Source organism: Oryx dammah, unplaced genomic scaffold (assembly GCF_014754425.2).
Source record: "Oryx dammah isolate SB20612 unplaced genomic scaffold, SCBI_Odam_1.1 HiC_scaffold_18, whole genome shotgun sequence".
Classification (NCBI taxonomy): Eukaryota; Metazoa; Chordata; class Mammalia; order Artiodactyla; family Bovidae; genus Oryx; species Oryx dammah.
In genome coordinates this window covers 65,193,959-65,212,764 of record NW_024070202.1, presented here as the reverse complement: position 1 = coordinate 65,212,764, position 18,806 = coordinate 65,193,959, and the positions used below count along the sequence as shown (strand labels likewise).

The 18,806-nt window shown below is 41.1% G+C and overlaps 1 protein-coding gene across 1 annotated transcript in view; it reads left to right on the top strand.

Moving 5' to 3' along the window:
* The window catches only part of ITPRID1 (ITPR interacting domain containing 1), a 105,831-nt gene that overhangs the window by 14,385 nt on the left and 72,640 nt on the right, over positions 1–18,806 (top strand). The window contains exons 2-5 of the mRNA XM_040259684.1: positions 2,395–2,558; positions 3,836–3,884; positions 4,207–4,250; positions 18,603–18,654. Of these exons, the coding sequence (XP_040115618.1) occupies positions 2,396–2,558; positions 3,836–3,884; positions 4,207–4,250; positions 18,603–18,654 (308 nt within the window). The 5' untranslated portion in view covers position 2,395. The remainder of the gene's footprint in view (positions 1–2,394; positions 2,559–3,835; positions 3,885–4,206; positions 4,251–18,602; positions 18,655–18,806) is intronic.

The window sequence follows — 18,806 nt, the reverse complement described above, 5'->3', positions numbered from 1 at the left end:
TTTCATGTTTTTTACATGCAGCTGTCCAGTTTTCCCAGCACCATTTGTGGAAGAGACCGTCTTTCCAACAGTGTGTAGGCTTGCCTGCTTTGTCATATATTAATTGACCAGAGGTGCATGGGCTTTTCCTGGGTGTTCTATCTTTTTCCCTTAATCTGTGTTTCTATTTTTGTGCCAGAACCATACTGTTTTGGTGACAGTAGGTTTGTAGAAAAGTCTGAAGTCAGAGAGCCTGATTCCTCCAGTTCTGTTTTTCTTTCTTGAGATTGTGTTGGCTATTCAGGGTCTTTTGTGTCTCTCTACAAATTTTGAGATCTTTTTTTTGGTTCTAGTTCTGTGAAAAATGCCATTGGTAATTTGATAGTGATTGCATTGAATCTGTAGATTGCCTTGGGTAGGATAGTCATTTTGACAATACTGATTCTTCTAATCCACAAACATGGTATATCTTTCCATCTGTTTATGTCTTCTTTGATTTCTTTCATCCGCATCTTATATTTTTCAGAGTACAGGTCTTTTGCCACCTTAGGTAGGTTTATTCTTAGGTATTTTATTCTTTTTGAGGTAATGGTACATGGAATTATTCTTGAATTTCACTTTCTGATCTTTTGTTGTTAGTATATAGAAATACAACAGGTTTCTGTGTATTAATTATATAACCTGCAACTTTACCAAATTCATCGATGAGTTCTAGCAGTTTTCTGGTAGCATTTTTAGGATCTTCCATATGTGATATCTTATAATCTACAAACAGTGACAGTTTAACTTCTTCTTTTCCAGTTTGGATTCCTTTTACTTCTTTTTCCTCTCTGATTGCTGCACTTGCTATTTTAATTTTGTACATATTTATTTAGCACCTACTATCTGCTGATAATTCAAATATAGACAACCAGCTAGTAAAGGAAGCCCTTGTTCTCAATGTGCTGATAGTCTGGGGATTTTAAACAATTTACACAACTGCCCTAGGCTTCTGTCTCCTTTCTTATGATAGGAGACATTAGTAAAGGTCACAATGATGTTAATAAAGGCCAAATGAGATGATGGGGGCAGGCTATATTTCTTGTATCATGTGCATGCTGCTGCTGCTGCTGCTCAGTCACTTCAGTCGTGACCGACTCTGTGCGATCCCATAGATGGCAGCCCACCAGGCTCCCTCATCCCTGGGATTCTCCAGGCAAGAACACTGGAGTGGGTTGCCATTTCCTTCTCCAATGCATGAAAGTGAAAAGTGACAGGGAAGTTGCTCAGTTGTGTCCGACTCCTAGCGACCCCACAGACTGCAGTGCACCAGGCTCCTCTGTCCAGGCAAGAGTACTGGAGTGGGGTGCCATTGCCTTCTCCCATCATGTGCATAATATATTTATTAATATCGCAGTTGTCTCACCATCCTTTTGGGCAGATGAGCATGAATCTGCATGCTCAGTTGTGTCTGACTCTTTGCAGCCCTATGGACTGTAGTCCGCCAGGCTCCTCTGTCCATGGGATTCTCCAGACAAAAATGATGGAGTGGGTCGCCATGTCCTCCTCCAGAGGATCTTCATGACCTAGGGATCAAACCTGTGTCTCCTGCATTGCAGGCAGATTCTTAACCACTTCAGCCATCAGGGCAGCCTCATACACAGTTTAATAGTCATGGGAGCATGTTTGGAGTACAGAACCTGGGTTTGAATCCTGTTTGTTGTGTGACTTTGGGTATCCAATTAACCCCACTGCTCTTAAATTTACTACAAAATTGTGACAATTAGATTACTTCTTTCATTGACAAATTAAATAACAGATTATAGAATTCAGCATAGAATCTAGCACATAATAAAAATTCTGCTGAGGTTAAAGGTTATTAAAATTCAGTACAGTTTACCCCCAATTAAAAATAAGGGAATGCAGAGAAATTATACAATTTGTACAAGCCCACACAATAAGTTGCAGAGATGAGATTCAGCCAGGTTGATCTATTGCCAATGCCCTTCTCATTTTTTACATTTTGGGTCTCTAAACATCATTATAAATGTAACTATTGGGCAGATTTGTAGGATACTTATTATGTTAATCAATGCTTTTAAATTTTCTCCTTGACTGGGGGCACTCTCCAGTCCAGTTTCTTTGCTTCTTATCCACTAACAAGACCACTAGATTGAATCTTCCAGAGTGTGGATGTGGCTGGATAAAGGGTGAGGCCATTAGTCCCTGGCCTCCAGCTGTGTCTCCATTCAAAAAGAAACAGTTGTCACAGTGAGGCAGAGAACTTGCTTGGATATGAGCCAGGCTCCCAGAAATTGTGAAGCTGGATCCATTCATTGGATTGTGAGCCCTCTGGTCCTCTCCGTTTTACAGAACCAAGCCTGGAAGCTGAACTCGTTGTGTCTCATTTGTTTGTGTGTGTGTGTTTTTAATTAGCATGCTGAATTACTCTCTTAGGATGGAGGAGACGTCACAACAAGGCCAGGAAAAGAGCAGAAGAGACATCCTGAAGTCCACCAAGCAGGCATGGGCTCCTCTGGATGAGCAGCTGCCCCCTGGCTCTGAGGAGGAGAGCTGCAGTCTCACCAACCCCCTGCTGGGTGAGAACAGGCCATCAGGGTTATTTGAAACCAACCTATTATGAGTGGTGAGGGATGGGGAGCTTCGGGCTGGGGCAAATGATTTTGGAACAAGGACTTGAATGTTAAGATGCCAGTGTTGCTGGTATGATAACCAAAAACTTTTATGAAATGGGCACATCTGACTTCACCTACAGACACTTAAAATACAAACCTTCTTAATGGAAACAGACCAACTAAAGAATGAACTCGGCTTCCTTTCCACTCCAATGTCCCCTCATTCTAAGTCCCCTAGCACCCCAAAACTGTGTCATTCATGCCAGAGATATGAGACTTCTTGCAGGACAGCAAACATCTTATTGAAAGGCTCTTATTTGCAGAGCTTTGCACAAGGTGTTGCTACTAATTTTAATTGTTTAAAGAGTAATAAGTAAGAAAACATTTGTCCTTTCACTGTGATTTCTTATTTGCTTGTTTATAATGTTACTGTTTGATGGCTTTTCTTCCTTGCCACCACCAATTTATTCTATCCCTTCACAGTAACTCAGTGGAAGACTAAGCATCTCCCATGTCCCCTTGGCCTTTTTGGTTCACCAGACACCTTGTGAGGGAGTAATTCCGGTATCTTACTGCTTCTTAGGATAAAGTCAGAGAAAATAAGCCCAGAGTAACCTGTAACCAACTGGAAAGGAAACAAATATTTACAGGAAAAACTGCTTTTATAGCCTTTCCTTTTTGCCTCTTGACTAGTTCGTTGAGCCAGTGACAAAGATCCACCTTAAAAGACTGATGCTTTTATAACACAGGATGCCTTTGGCAATTCTGGAACTGTAGTGCAATTTGCCCCTGGAATGAATGCAAATTTACTTTCTAACCTGGCAGAGAACTCCTTGCAAATAAACATCACTGGCTAGCTGCCTTAGGTAAATGTGATTCAGTAAGGAGAGGCTCCACGTGATTTATATTCAACAAGAGAAAGGCAAAAATCTCCCACGCTTTTTCAGCCTTTGTATCACACCAGGTAATTTAAAAATTATTCTAACATCTCTTGCTCTTTTTTTCCTTTTCACATTTTCTTTCTCTTTAAGTTATAGTCTTTTGGCAAGTTTATACTTTATTCTCAGGAAAAGCCAGTTATGGAAAACAGGAAGTTTTGCCTTGGGGGAAAAATGACTCTGCTTAATAGAAACACGTGATTAAATACTAGGAAATGGACCTATTGGGTAGTGGCTAACTAATGGGGTGATATCTCTTCACCTGGTTCTGTTTTGACTGACTGGTCTGTTTCTCATTTGTAGAAGATTCCAAACAAGAAATTATTCAGCAGTGGCTGGACTCTGGATTCTTGTAAGTGTTTCTTTATGCCCTTGCACATCCTTCTTGCAAAGATCCATGAAAACATGTGGATAACCCTTCTGGGACAAGGTGTGACATGTAGGAATTTTCATTTTAACTGGGTGTTTGAAAGACTAATCTTTTATTGCAAAAGTTATATATCCACTTAAAAGTACAAAATAGAATAACACTATTTCAGTCCCTAGCTGTTCACTGATTTCCTAAAGTCCTCTTGTCATAAAGCTTAGCTCTTCACTTACTCTGGTCTGTTTAATCTAAAAGTAATTTAGCATAATTTTGTTGTTTGACTCACAATACTTTTGTTTCTTTATAGTGTCTCTGTAAATGAAAACTTTCAGCCAGTCGTCGACCACATTGGTAAGACAAGAGAACCCAGAAGCAGTTATGCTTTGTGGACCTGAGTAGGAGATGTATTAAAATGTTTGTTTGACTAAATCTTTTTAAAATGAGAATTACCAGAGGTTCCTAAAAATGAAACAGATCTTGGAAACCATTCAGCTCAATCACTTTGTGTAATAGGTAAGACAAGTTCAGAAAGGATAGGTGTTATCAAGCAGCAGATTGGGGACTGGAAACCAGAACTCTTGCCCATATCATTAGCTCAGACTCTTAACAGAAAACTCACTGGGTCTGTAAAGACATTTTGCAAGGATGTGATTATGGAAATGAAACTGTTTAATATTTCCTTACACTGTATTGTGTTTTTATTTCTAAATCTAGTTTCTACCCTTCAGTCTTAAAATTATATCTTCTCTTCCTAATGATGCATTTGTTCTCAAAAAGAATGAATGACTGAATTCTATAGCAAACAGTGTACCTATTAAGTATGTATTTCCGAGGCAGAAAATGTGGCACACTTGTTACATTGAGATTTGATAAGAACATTATAAGTAGAAAAAGAAATTTATCTACAGGTCTCACAGTTTCCATCTTCACTAAATCAAATATGGTATTTCCTAGAATGTAAGACTCCTCAATTGTAAAATGCACCCACATTTTAAGTACCACTCAGATAAGAAAACAAAACAACCATCCATGTCGATTATAACTAGGCATTATAATAGACCACACTGACTACCAGACACATCCTGATTTCATAGTTGTTAAAATGTGAAAAAAATGTTTTTAAAATTGATGAAATGCCCTAAATAACGTATGTAAAAATGACATAAAACAAGAATTTATTGACTAGAGGGAAAATTATTAGTCTAATTGTTACTTACTTGGCTGGTTTTAATTATTTCACTTTCTTCACTGCCATTTAAATTAAGATTGACCATTTACTACAAGCCAGTTTAAATTTAAGAATTTTTACTTTAAAATCTAGGTATATCATTAAAATTTCCTCCTTCGCCAAGCTTATTTTTTTTAATATGAAAGTTTCATGATGCCAAAATCTCTAAAGATGCTTGCCAATAAGTTGAATTTAAGAACCTTTGTTATTGATAGTTCATTCTCAAGAAAAGACAAGAAGTTAAGAAATATAGCCAGCATTTCAGATCCCTCCGATATTTCATCTTTCCCAGTTTATAGTGGGAGGTCTGGCAACCAGTTCTGGGGTTGTCAGTAAGTGTATTAGAAGCTTCACTTCCCAGGAATTAAGACAAATCATGGACCTTCCTCCTCTGAATCAAGTCAATAAAATAAAGGCATGAGGTGAAGACCTGCAGGAAAGAAGGGGTAACAAAATGAGTCTGAGATCAGACACACACAGTTTCTATTTCCCAGGGTCTTTATCTTTAGTAAGGTTTTTAATAATAATGGAATAGCTACTTACAAGTTTAATTGAGCCTTCACTTTTACAAGGCCCTTCCTCATGTATCATATTTTAAGCTCAGTAACCTAGCAAGGCTGGTGTTCATCTATGTTTCACAGGTGAAGAATCTGAGTGGTCAAGTGCCACAATTTTTAGTCACAGCTGGTTAGAGGTGGGCAGAGGAGCCTGCAGGCAGGCATCCTCTCAGCCCCTCTGTGTTTTTATCACAATGAGCTCAATGCATCCCAAGTCTGAAGCCAAACACTGCACTAGGAAGTGGAAACTACAACAGTACTAGCAGAAACTGGAGACCTGAAGGTCATGAGGCGTGTTGCAGAGAGAAAACTATGGTGCAACCAAAAGGAACTGAAGTAGAGAGAGGAAAGGAGTCTCTGCTGGAGGGAAAATCATGAAAAAACTCCCACAATTCCACTATGATGTAGAGTGGTGCGTTCATTCTTAAGGCAGCCATAAATAATTACAACAGACTTGGTGGCTACGTCAAGGCTGTATACTGTCACCCTGCTTATTTAACTTATATGCAGAGTACATCATGAGAAATTCTGGACTGGAAGAAACACAAGCTGGAATCAAGACTGCTGGGAGAAATATCAATATCCTTAGATATGCAGATGACACTACCCTTAAGGAAGAAAGTGAAGAGGAACTAAAGAGCCTCTTGATGAAAGTGAAAGAGGAGAGTGAAGAAGCTGGCCTAAAGCTCAACATTCAGAAAATGAAGATCATGGCATCTGGTCCCATCACTTCATGGCAAATAGATGGGGAAACAGTGGAAACAGTGTCAGACTTTATTTTTTGGAGGCTCCAAAATCACTGCAGATGGTTATTGCAGCCATGAAATTAAAAGACATTTACTCCTTGGAAGGAAAGTTATGACCAATCTAGACAGCATATTCAAAAGCAGAGACATTGCCAACAAAGGTCCATCTAGTCAAGGCTATGGTTTTTCCAGTGGTCATGTATGGATGTGAGAGTTGGACTGTGAAGAAGGCTGAGCACTGAAGAATGGATGCTTTTGAACTGTGGTGTTGTAGAAGACTCTTGAGAGTCCCTTGGACTGCAAGAAAATCCAACCAGTCCATTCTAAAGGAGATCAGTCCTGGGTGTTCATTGGAAGGACTGATGCTGAAGCTGAAACTCCAATACTTTGGCCACCTCATGTGAAGAGGTGACTCATTGGAAAAGACCCTGATGCTGGGAGGGATTGGGGGCAGGAGGAGAAGGGGACAACAGAGGATGAGATGGCTGGATGGCATCACCGACTCGATGGACGTGAGTTTGGGTAAATTCCAGGAGTTGGTGATGGACAGGGAGGCCTGGCGTGCTGCGATTCACGGGGTCGCAAAGAGTCGGACATGACTAAGCAACTGAACTGAACTGAACTGAACTGAACTGGTGGCTTAAAAACAGAAATTCATTCTCTCACAGTTGTGAAGGCTGAAGGTCTGAAATCAAGTGTCAGCAAGGTTATTCTCTCTCTAAAGGCTCTAGGGAAGAGGCCTGCCTGGTCTCTCTCTCATGGCTCCCATCAACCCTGGCATTCCTTTTATCCTTGCATCCTCCGCCTCTGTCTTCACATGGCTGACTTTCCCCACTGAGTCTTCTCCTCTTCTCTTAAGGACACCAGTCATTGGATTTAGGGTTTAAGTCTCACCTTTACCCAGTATGACCTCACCTTTACTAATTATATCTGCAGAGACCCTGTTTCCAGATAAAGGATATATTTTGAAGTGAAATTTCAAATTCTGAAGTGAAATTTCAAATACTGAAGTGAAATTTGGGTGAATACTACTCAACCAACTACAAGTAGAAATCATTCTGCTGTTTGCTTCTCTTAGTGATAATTCTGAGGCTTTCTTCATTAAAGTAGCAGCAATATCCAAGTGCCTGCTCATCTTTCACATGACCCTGTACCTCCCATGGAAGGCATTCTAGTGGGCGTCAAATAAAATGAAGAGGTGGAATAAGGTTTCAGTGGCCCTGTTGCTGATTTCCTCCTCTCTTTTGAGATGGCCAAGGTCAGATCTTGGCTTCTTGTGGTGATTCTTTGGAATAATGCTCTGTGGTCCCCTAAATTCTAATTTTTACTCAGCTGGAATCTGGTTGGTCCATCTTGTTCACCACTGTTATGCTAGGTAAAGCCCCCTAACCCTTGGCAGTTCAGTATCTTCAGTAAAACTCGGAGGGGAAAGAAATTAATACATGTCAAGGGCACACAGGCTAGGTACTCTATATGCATATTATCTCATTTACCAGAACCATCTTCTGAGGTGGATATCATCATTATTAACTTTTGCAAAGAGGTAAATGAAGCTCAGGAAGGTTAAGTAACTTGCCCAAAGTAACCAGCCAGGAGGAAAGTGAGTTGAGATTTGAACATAGGTCTATCTGACTCTGTAGCTCCGTGGCCTCTCTAGACTATAGTATAAATTACTGTCCATGTTATGCATGGATGCCCCTGGGAGTATCCTGGGAGGAAAGCTCTGCATCAGCATCCCTGCTGGAAAAGTCAAAGCATGAGCAGAGTGGGTCAGCTCCCTGGCAACCACTTCCCCTTCCAGCTCTTCTGACTCTTGTACCAGCTTTCAGGGCCACAGCTCAGTTCTCTTGAATTAAATTTTTTTTAACTGGGACAATGCTAATTTTTAAAAGGCAATCAAGTATCTGTAGAAATACAAAATGGCCACATCTGGATCTTAAAATTAAAAAAAAAAAAGGATGAATCAAAGAATTTTCTGGCAAGTCATAAGTTATTCTACCTTAACTCTAGAAATTTTAAATTATAAGAAACTAAGCTCTTAGAAAATTGACAAGACTAAGAAACTAATGCTTAATAGTTGGAAAATTCTATTTTTTTCCTGAGGCTCACTAGGTTTCTGATCTCTATCCATTTCAGTCTCAAAAGTTATAATAACGCTGATTATTTTGAGTAATAATTATTACATATCGAATGCTTATTGCATATTTGAAAACCATTATGACATACTCCTCAAACCAGGTGACTGATTAATTTCATTAAATACTGAAGAAACAGACTCAGTAAAGTTAAGAGATTTTCCCAAAACCACATAAAGCCAAAGAGGTGGAAACGTGATTTGAACTCAAGTCTATTTGATTTCAAAGTTTATGCTCTTCTTACCAGAAACCAGTATACCACATACTGGTGTAAATCTATGGCCATTAATTTTCTCCCTAGACTTTCCTTATTTCTGTGAGCCAAGTTTGGATAGCAAAAAAGGATACTTCCTAAATAAAGTAATAAAACCTTATTTCATTTATACTTGAGGTGCATAAAGATTTTTAAATTATTAACTAAAAAATGTATAGAGGAAGATATAAAAAGGAATTCTGAAATTAATCTATAAATAACTCCTATAACTCAAATTTGCCTCAGGTTTCTCCAAGCCTGTGGGTAAACATTACATTACAATGAAATTAGCCCACCAATTCTGAGATTACTGCCTCTATCTTGGTTCACAGGGTCTATTGTAAAGTATCCCCTGTAAATATTAGTATTTCTGGGAGCCAACAGAAGGTGCCTCACATATTTTTATGAAAGAGTTGACTTTCACTGACACTGCTTCTACTCTAACAGAATTTCCTGGGTGTCAACACACGGACAGTTCGTGTCTCATCACTTCCTGAGTGTCCGTTCTTCTTGTGTTCCTCTGGTGCTCCAATTCTTAGAGAATTTATGGAGACACTCTTTTCTATTATACCGCATGTGTGGATCTAGGTAGCATTATTAATGTGCTGGGTCACACAGAACTCATGATGGGAATCAACTTTCAGCTTCTTCCTGCAACCCATATCTTTCTTTGAGTCTTAGACTTAGTCTGGAGACTAGAGAACTAGGAGAACTAGGGATATGCTATCAATTCCATTTCCATGCCCATAAGTACACAAAACTTCTGACAGATACCCTTTTATTCCATTCTCCAGTTATTTAACGAATATGCATAGACTGCCTCCTATAAACTGGATACTCCATTAAGATTGGAGATACTGAAGAAAAAAGATGCAGTGGAGATAGACACAATAAACATATAAATATATAATATGCCAGGAGTATATACAGTGAGGTTAAATGTCTCAGATAAAGTACCTTTCAGCAGCTACCTGAATGAAGTGAAGGGGTATGACATTGGCTTATTTGTAGGATGAACTGTTCCAGGCACATGAGACAGAATGTGCAAAGGCCCTGGGATGGGAATGGTCTCTCTGTATTCTAAGAATAGCAAGCCTAAATAGTTGCAGCTAAGTGAGCAAGGAATACAGCAAAGAGCTATGAGTTAAAGAACTATTCAGAGGTCACATAATTTAGGGCTATATCCCTGTAAAAATCTTTCTTTTACTCATAGGGAAAATGTTTTATACAAAAACATTTGTATAATGTTTTATACAAAGTAGTGGCATAGCCTTGGTTCTTTTTAACAGGACAGCTGTAGTGGCTACTTGGAAAATAAATTCTGTTGGAGAAAAGGTAGAACCAGGGAGCCCTGTTAGGAGGCTAAGGAAATAACTTATGGAAAACAAGATGAGGGCATAGACCAGGGCAATAGCAAATGTTGCAGAGAGTAGTGCTAGATTTATTTGGATATATTTGGAATATAGGAAGGAGAGGATATGCTTGTGGATGTAGAATATAAAAGAGAGAAAGAAAAGCCAAGGATGATCGCAGTGAAATTTGCCCAAGCATTTGGGCAGGGTGCATGGTCATTTATTGGAATGGGAAGAACATAGAAGAATCAGGCTTGAGGTAAGAGATGCAATTTTAGGCATGCTATGATTCAAATACCAAATAGAAACCTAAAGAGATACTAATAAATAGGGATTAGTTAGTGTTAGTGTTAGTCGCTCAGTCGTGTCCAACTCTGCGACCCCATGGACTGCAGTCCACCAGGCTCCTCTGTCCATGAGATTTTCCAGGCAAGGACACTGGAGTGGGTTGTGATTTCCTTCTCCAAGGGATCTTCCCAACCCAGGGATTGAACCCAGGTCTCCTGCACTGCAGGCAGATCCTTTACTGACTGAGCTACAAGGGAAGCCCAAAATAGGGATATATTTGTACTAATTGGAAATACAAATCTCGAGTTCAGGGGGAAAGTCCAGGAATTAATAGATAACTGTTTGGGTCTAGATGGTATACAGATGATGATAACCCAGAAGTTCAAATAAGGTCACCAAGCAAGTGCATAGAGACAGAGAAGAAGCCTGAGAGATATGGAAAAACTAGCAAGAGAGGAAGAGGAGGAGAAGGTCATGAAGTAAAACAAGGACAAAGAGAAAAGTGTCTGGAAGATTAATAGAGTTAAGGTGTCAAGGAGGGAATTATCAACACTGTCAACTGTCATTAACGGGGTATATATGATGAGGAATGACACTTGTTTGGCAATTAGGTCACTGGTGACCTTGAAAAGAGCTATTTCAGAGGAATAGTTGGGGAGAAAGGCTGGTTATACGACCTTCAAGTGAGAAATGGGAGTAGAGGAAGTGGAGACAGAAAAGTATTTGGAGGAGTGATGAGGCAAAAGGGAGCAGTGACTAAAACAATAGCTGGATGAGAGGTGGAGACAGAGAAGATGTTCTTTTTCTGGGGATGAGAGCTGTTACAGCCAGGTGTATCGGCTGATGGGGATGATCCAGTGACCAAGATGTACTGAGGTGATTGTAGCACTTTCCCTGGCTTCCCAGAGCCATCAGCAGAGCCTGGATCTCCCTCCAGGGCCTTGTCTCTTGAGGCTTTGAAGTCTCTTTCATTGAAACACTGCTTACCCAGGTTTACTTACTGATAGAAATCATTTGGGCTGCTCCTTTTATGAAAATTACCTAAAGGCCCTTGCTCCTTCTTTCCATGTGAATATTAAGAATTACCAAAAGTTGGACATCTTCCCATACTACTTACATCCCGAGTCTTTGCAAGGGATGGTTTTGTACTTTCTGCCCCGTCTTCTGACAAACATTAGGGCATATTAGCAGAGTGGTCCCACAGTCTCCTTTTTATGTATCTTCAGGGAACCTCTGATCAGGACACATGGATAACTCACAGGAAAGAGCCTCATGGGCATCCTTCAGTTTCTTTCTCTTTTTCCTTTCTAAGAACCACCATCAGTGGGTGCAGACTAACTCCTCTTGGTCACCAGCTTCACAAGCAAAGAAGTCAGATTCTCGGCTTGGGCTCCATAAGGATCCACAGACCTCCCTTTAACCGCAGACACAGTAGGACATTCAGAGCCTCTTTGGGGTCACTGGTAGTGCTACAGGGATCATGGTCATGGATGTTAAGGGTCCTCTTCTTAGGCTGCTGACTCACCCTTACTCCCCGATTCCACTGTAAAACTGTATAAGAAAGCTTGGAGGGAGGAGCTGATGTGTGGCAAACCCAGGGCCACACAGAGAACAAATCTGACATCAGCTCTGTCTGCCTGTGAAGCACGCCATCCTGATGCTACCAGGGCAGACACATACACCAAAAGCATGAGCTGACATGCAGTTTTATATGTCATATTCTTGCTTAATAACACATCCACACACAACTGCAAGTGAAAAATCTAGAGCCAACTTCAACAGCATGAGACAGGTTCTGTCAAAGTTCTGCTCAGTGCCATAGATTACACGATAGGTGCTTAATTCATTTGTCATTTTTACTATTTAGACATTTCTTCACTGTTTCTCAGAGAGCTCCCTGAAGAGTAAACCTATCCCTTTCCAGAGGAATTTTTTTATAATAAGAACTTGCTAAATTAAGTTCTAAATTTGTGATCTATATTATAGGAATAGGTTAAAGTAAATCCAGTGTAACATAATAGATGTTCCCTTTGAAAAAGTTGTTAGAAACTGTGTTAAAGATGAACATATTGAAAAATAATACTTTTCAAATGAAAGCATTCAAAGCAGAGAATTGTGCAAGGTGAAGGGTGCAAAGATGTAGAATATATGAGTCCTGCTCTCAAGTATGTTAGTCTGGCTTTTCAGGGCCATTACAGTATGAATATAACCTATACCAATTTTCTACAAGACTGTCTAGTCTTATCTCCTCTCATTACATCCTTAGTCCATTCTCTTTCTTCATCCAGTTCTTCCTTTCTTAAAGTCTTTCCTGTTCTGTTTACCTCTCATTCTTCTTTTGAGATCTTACCCGAGTCCCATGTCCTTTGTAAGGCCCTTCCTGACATCTGCCCTAAGAGACTCAAATTGCCTTCTGAACACCAGTCACATCCATCGTGGGGTCTATGCTTATGACACTTGGTCTGTACCACCTCAAATTAGTAAGATATGATCGATTAACAAAATTGTAAAGGTCACTGTCAGATAAGGTGTGATCAGTTTATAAATGCCTTAAAATCCAGAAAGAGAGTATCACCCTTTCTTAGCATAGACATGGCAAAGAAGTATCATCACAGGTTCCAGGGAAAGGACAGGTAGTGCAGCTGGGGTCTGTGTTGAGTGGAACTGTGAAGCCATATCTTTGTTCACCTGAATAGAGGGTCATGAGTAATAACTAATAACTCCACTGGTGTTGCATTGGGGAACCGAAGCAGGTGTTTCACATTTGCCGTCTCTATTGTAATGAGTTATGAACGGCTTCTGAGAAGAGAAATGGCAGATTCCAGTGTTCATCCTGGCAATGGGAAGAGGGTGCATGCTTTGGGAAGAAGCTGACCTCAGGCTTGAGGTGATGAGGGCTTGGGCTGGGTGTCAGCAAAGGAATAGAGAAGAGTCCACAGCACCTGTAAAATAGACAACTATCTGGATGAAGAGAAGCAAAGCATCACAACTAGCTTTAAAGTTCTGAGCATGAAGGTCAGGGAGAATGCCAGAGTCTCTTCTTTGTAAGAATATAGTTTAATAAATTGCCAGCTGAGGCAAACAAACCCTTTTAACTGCCTCTACTATCTTGGTCATGCAGGAGTTAAATACACAGAAAGCTGCAGAATGTTATTATTTTAGAGCCCTGTGAAAATGTAATTTGATTAGTCTATTGGACGATATTCCAAAGAACCAAATGTCTTCCATGAATCAGTCAGAAATGCTTAGGAAAACCAAAATAAAAAATGCTTTCCAAGCCAATAAAGGTGCTAATTAGTGCCTTCTGCATATCTCACTACATCTTCTCCAGTAATGCATTTTGCAGGGTTAAGTGCGGTGTCTGCTGCTTCAGATGGCTGAAGCCCACCTGACAGTAGGGAGGGTGGCTGGAGACTCAAGTATCTGAAAGGGAATCAGAACTGGCATTTTAACCCAGGCAATGGGATGTATTCAGTAGAGCAGGGAAATTTTTTTTCTCACTTTAATTTTCCTTCAGATCAGCCCTTAGGAATCTTGAAAATAGGACCTTAAATTTTTCTTTGTTGCCTCCATGCCTTTAGAGAGTAAAATCTGGTTTTAAAAACCTAACAAGAGTACTATCTTGGAAGGACAAAGAAACGGAGAAAATGCAGAACCAAACACCCAGAGAAGAAGCCAGTGTGGAACTGAGGAGGTCTAGCAGTAAAAAGGGCTTCCCAGGTGGCGCTAGTGGCAAAGAACCCGCCTGCCAATGCAGGAGACGTAAGAGACGGACGTTCAGTCCTTGGGTCAGGAAGATCCTCTGGAGGAAGGCCCGGCAACCCACTCCTGTATTCTTGCCCCCAGTATTCATGGAGAATCCCATGGAGAGAGAAGCCTGGTGGGCTACAATCCGTAAGGTTGCAAAGCGTTGGACACAACTGAAGGGACTTAGCATTTCCTCTGGAGGAGGAAATGGCAACCCACTCCAGTATTCTTCCCCGGAGAATCCCTTGGACAGAGGGGCCTAGCGGGCTACAGTCCATGGGGTCACAAGAGTCAGACAGAACTCAGCAACTAAACCACCAGCAGCAGCAGGCTTATGTGGTGAACACAAGCCCATCTGCTCTTCTACCTGCAGAAGCCTGAGGAACAGTTTGTTTGTAACAGGAGCAGTTTGTTTGTCCCATGATGACATTCCCTGGGTGTCACGCTCTGATTAGAGGTCCCAGACTCCAATGCTTCCAGAAGAAAGTCAGGTGAGTGCTGATGAACCAGGCAGACTAGGAGAGACTGCCGAGAACTGCAGAGCGTGTCGCCTAACAGAGGCTGCCCTGAAGAGAACTGCACGGGGGCTTGGATCTTCCGGGTCTTAATGAAAGTCTAGGAATCCCAATGCTGCTGAGAACTAGACTACCAGCTTCTGGCTAATTATTCAAAACAGGCAAAAATGCAAGGGGCTGACCCTAACAAGCCTGTCTTCAGGCTCCAGGAAATTTACTTTATAAATCAACGAAGTGGAAAACAAAAAACAAAACTAAAACCAAAAAGCCCTCAAACGGGCATAGAATAATAGTCTCATGCTGTCCTGTGTGTTTCAACTGTCTGGGTCCAAACACTGGTATGGCCAGTTGCTGCTTCCACAGTCACCACAGAAAATAAATACATAACAACACTAAAAATACCCCTTGGTCTCCTAGGACACTGGGAGCCCCGATGAAACATGGAAATAAAACCGGTGAAGCCAATTAATTTCTGATCATTGTATTATAATTTTAAAAATCAGGCTTATCTAGTGGGTTTAAATCTGAGCTTGGCAGCAGAGAAGTCTACGCCTCTGAATACATTGGATAGAGACTGATGTTTGTGTCATTTTAAACAAGATCAAGACGAAAGAGGATGATGAGTCTAACAAAAGATGTAAAAGCTGTATCTGAACATTAGTGAGAGTGGGGTTCGGGTAAGGAGAGTCAAACATCTCGCCCAGCCCCTAATCATCAGCAATGTCTGGGCCTTAAAGGGAACCATAAAGCGGAAGGAGAGAAAGCCTTTTCCCTGCTGATGCTGTAACTGTGTGAGGCTTTCGTGTGTGTGTCATCACACCATAAGACTCCCCCACTGTGAACTAGCAGGGCCACTTTGCACATCCCCGAGAAAATATGTTATCATCTGGGGCTCCTTTTCCCTTGTGGGGCTGCCCTGGGTTTCCTGGCAACCAGATCAGTCCTGAAGCTGGACAGCAGAGCTGCGGTGTGTGATCCATGGAACGTGACCACTAAATCTGTGCGGACACTAGAATCCCATGAGGACGCCCTGGGTGCAGGGACGTGGTAGTTTCTGGATGACTTAGATTTTCTACAGGGCTACGGCTTTTGAAAATGCAACAAGGCTGTGCTAACTCTTTTCATCAGTAGCTGAAAACGGGTCATTTCCTCTCTGACAGTTTGAGCAATTTTCCGTGACCACAATGTCAGCCCCCTGGTCTGGATGTACACGTTCATTCATGAGTTCCAGGAAATCCAGCTCAATAGCCAACAACCAGAAAAGAATGATGTAGTGGCAAGAGTGGTGGCACTGGCAGAACATGAAGCCAGATATTCTAGAACTCTAGAATATTTTATGTGAGAAACGCTGCTCAGAAACTCCGGAATTCTCTGGATAAGCTAACGAGGCACAAACGGAGCCTGACTTTGTAAGATATATGCAAAGCAAGGGGAGAGAGAAATAGAAAAAAAAAATAATTGCTTAAAATGATAAATATTTATTTTAACCTTTCATTTTGGACAACCTATTATTTAATTCATCAAGTCATTACAACATGACTACCAAAAATTATGCCGTGCTTGTGTCTATAACATGATTAATAAAGCGGCAAATAGGCTTTCTCTCCATGTGACAACTTCAATCAATTGGCATTGGTTTTATGATTTGAGAAGCTCTGAGGCTGAATTCAGCGACCAAGAGTCCAGCAGTGGATTAGCACTGCCTTCCAGGTGGCTCTATCAGGACTTCCCTGATAGCTCAGTTGGTAAAGAATCTGCCTGCAATGCAGGAGACCCCCATTCGATTCCTGGGTCAGGAAGATCCACTGGAGAAGGGATAGGCTACCCATTCCAGTATTCTTGGGGTTCCCTTGTGGCTCAGCTGGTAAAGAATCCGCCTGCAATGTGGGAGACCTGGGTTCAATCTCTGGGTTAGGAAGATCCTTTGGAGAAGGGAAAGGCTACCCACTCCAATATTCTGGCCTGGAGAATTCCATGGACTGTATAGTCCTTGGTTGCAAAGAGTCGGACATGACTTTCACTTCACTTCACTTCCAGGTGGCGCTAGCGGTAAAGAACTCTCCTGCCAATCCAGGAGACACGAGAGACAAGGATTCAATCCCTGGGTCAGGAAGATCCCCTGGAGGAAGGCATGGCAACCCACTGCAGTATTCTTGCCTGCAGAATCCCATGGACAGAGGAGCCTGGGGTGCTACAGTCCATAGGGTCACAAAGACTCAGACAGAACTGAAGTAGCTTAGCATGCACACACACCGAAGTGAGAGATTTGAACAGATGATGTTTTTCAAACTGTGGATCTTGGCAGTGACTCACAGGGTGAAAGGAGCTAAATGGTAATCCACTTTGTCCAGAACAACACTCCTTTTACATAATTAAATTACTGGAAATTTGTAAAAGAATTCCTCTGCTAAAACCCATATTTTTAAAACTATAGATATGACAGGCAAAAAAGACGAGTTTGGATTCTATGTTCATTTCTAATTTGGTTCATAAGTTTGAGTCACATAAGAAATGTCACATAGTTATTATTATAATGGTCGTTCACCTTGAAAGTGCAGAAGTCTGCTACAGGGTTATCTCACGAAACAGGTTCTGAGTACTGCATCGGCCCCTGAATAGGCCTCTCTGGCATCTGATATGTAGCTCTTCTATTCTGTCCTCAGCATCACTAACCAGGCAAATGGACTTTCAGCATCATCTTTCTACATGTACTTGTTTGCTGAAAAACTTTTTGTGGTTTTCCATGTTCTGACACATACATATAAACTCTTCTTTCTGACTTTCAGGTAAGCTACAAGACAGTCTGTTGACAGTGTAGTGTCTTGAAACAATAGCAACAAACAAAAGTAAATTGTTGCATCCTACTGACCATGGGAAATTCACTTAATCTGAGCCTCAGTTTGCTTCTCTGTTAAGTGGGCATGAATGATACTTGTTTCATGGATAAATTTTGTGCATGTAACCTGCTTAGCACATTGCTTCACACAAAGATAATGTTAAATAAATAGTAACTTATTATTGTTATAATGAGCTTCCTAGGTGGCTCAGTGGTAAAGAATCCACCTGCCAATGCAAGAGATGCAGGAGACAGGGGTTCTATCCTTTGGAGGAGGAAATGGCAACCCACTCCAGTATTCTTGCCTGCAGAATTCCATGGACAGAGAAGCCTGGTAGGCTGCAGTCCTTGGGGTCACAAAAAGAGTCAGACACTACTAAGCATGCACCCACTTATTATCGCCATAATATATAATAAAGGTAATGATAAATTCCTAAGTCTGCTATTTTTGACTGTGTGATCATGGGCTCATTACTCAACTTTCCGTGAGTCTCAATTTCCTTATCTGAAAGCTAAGAATAGGTGCTAAATCAAAAGACTGTTGTAAGGATTAGGTGGTACAGATTAATGGAAGATAGTCCACGTATGCTGGGTCCTTCATGTATTGTCTGTCCTTGCTCCCCAATCTCATGTACCAGGAGAGAATATCCCAAAACGTCCTGTGATCTAATCAGCTTAGTCCTATCACTATGTTTGGCCTTGCTATAGACCCTCTTCTTTCATGACAACACCTCTTCCGTTTATCAAATTATTCCCATTCTTAAAAATCCAAGACAGGTACTTCTTCCTCCATGAAACTTTTGCTGATTACTTCATTCACCACTGACTTCCCTCTTCACTGAGCAAGTACCCCATTTCCTCAAGGGCTTGTCACACAATTTAGCCATTAATTACATTCTGTCTTGTTTGCTACAGAGATACCTTGTATCTCATGTTGATAACAATCTTGGATATGGAAATCAATCCCATGTTAGTTCAGTTAGGGTGAGAAAAGTATTCCATGAGAAAACAAGGAAATTAAGCTCATCTCCTCTTTTCTGTTGCAGTTCCTTTTCCTGAAAAAGGAATGGTTCCAGTGACTGTGAAAGACTACATGAGGTAGGTGGCGGGATGGCTGTTTCACTCCAGGGTTTTACTGACACATCTTTCATAAGTGAACTGGAAGTGAGGAGGTCTCTTAGTAATGCCATGGGTCTTGGCATCTTGGCCCTGGTTCAGCCAAAGTGCCTAGACTATTTTCACCAGCCTTG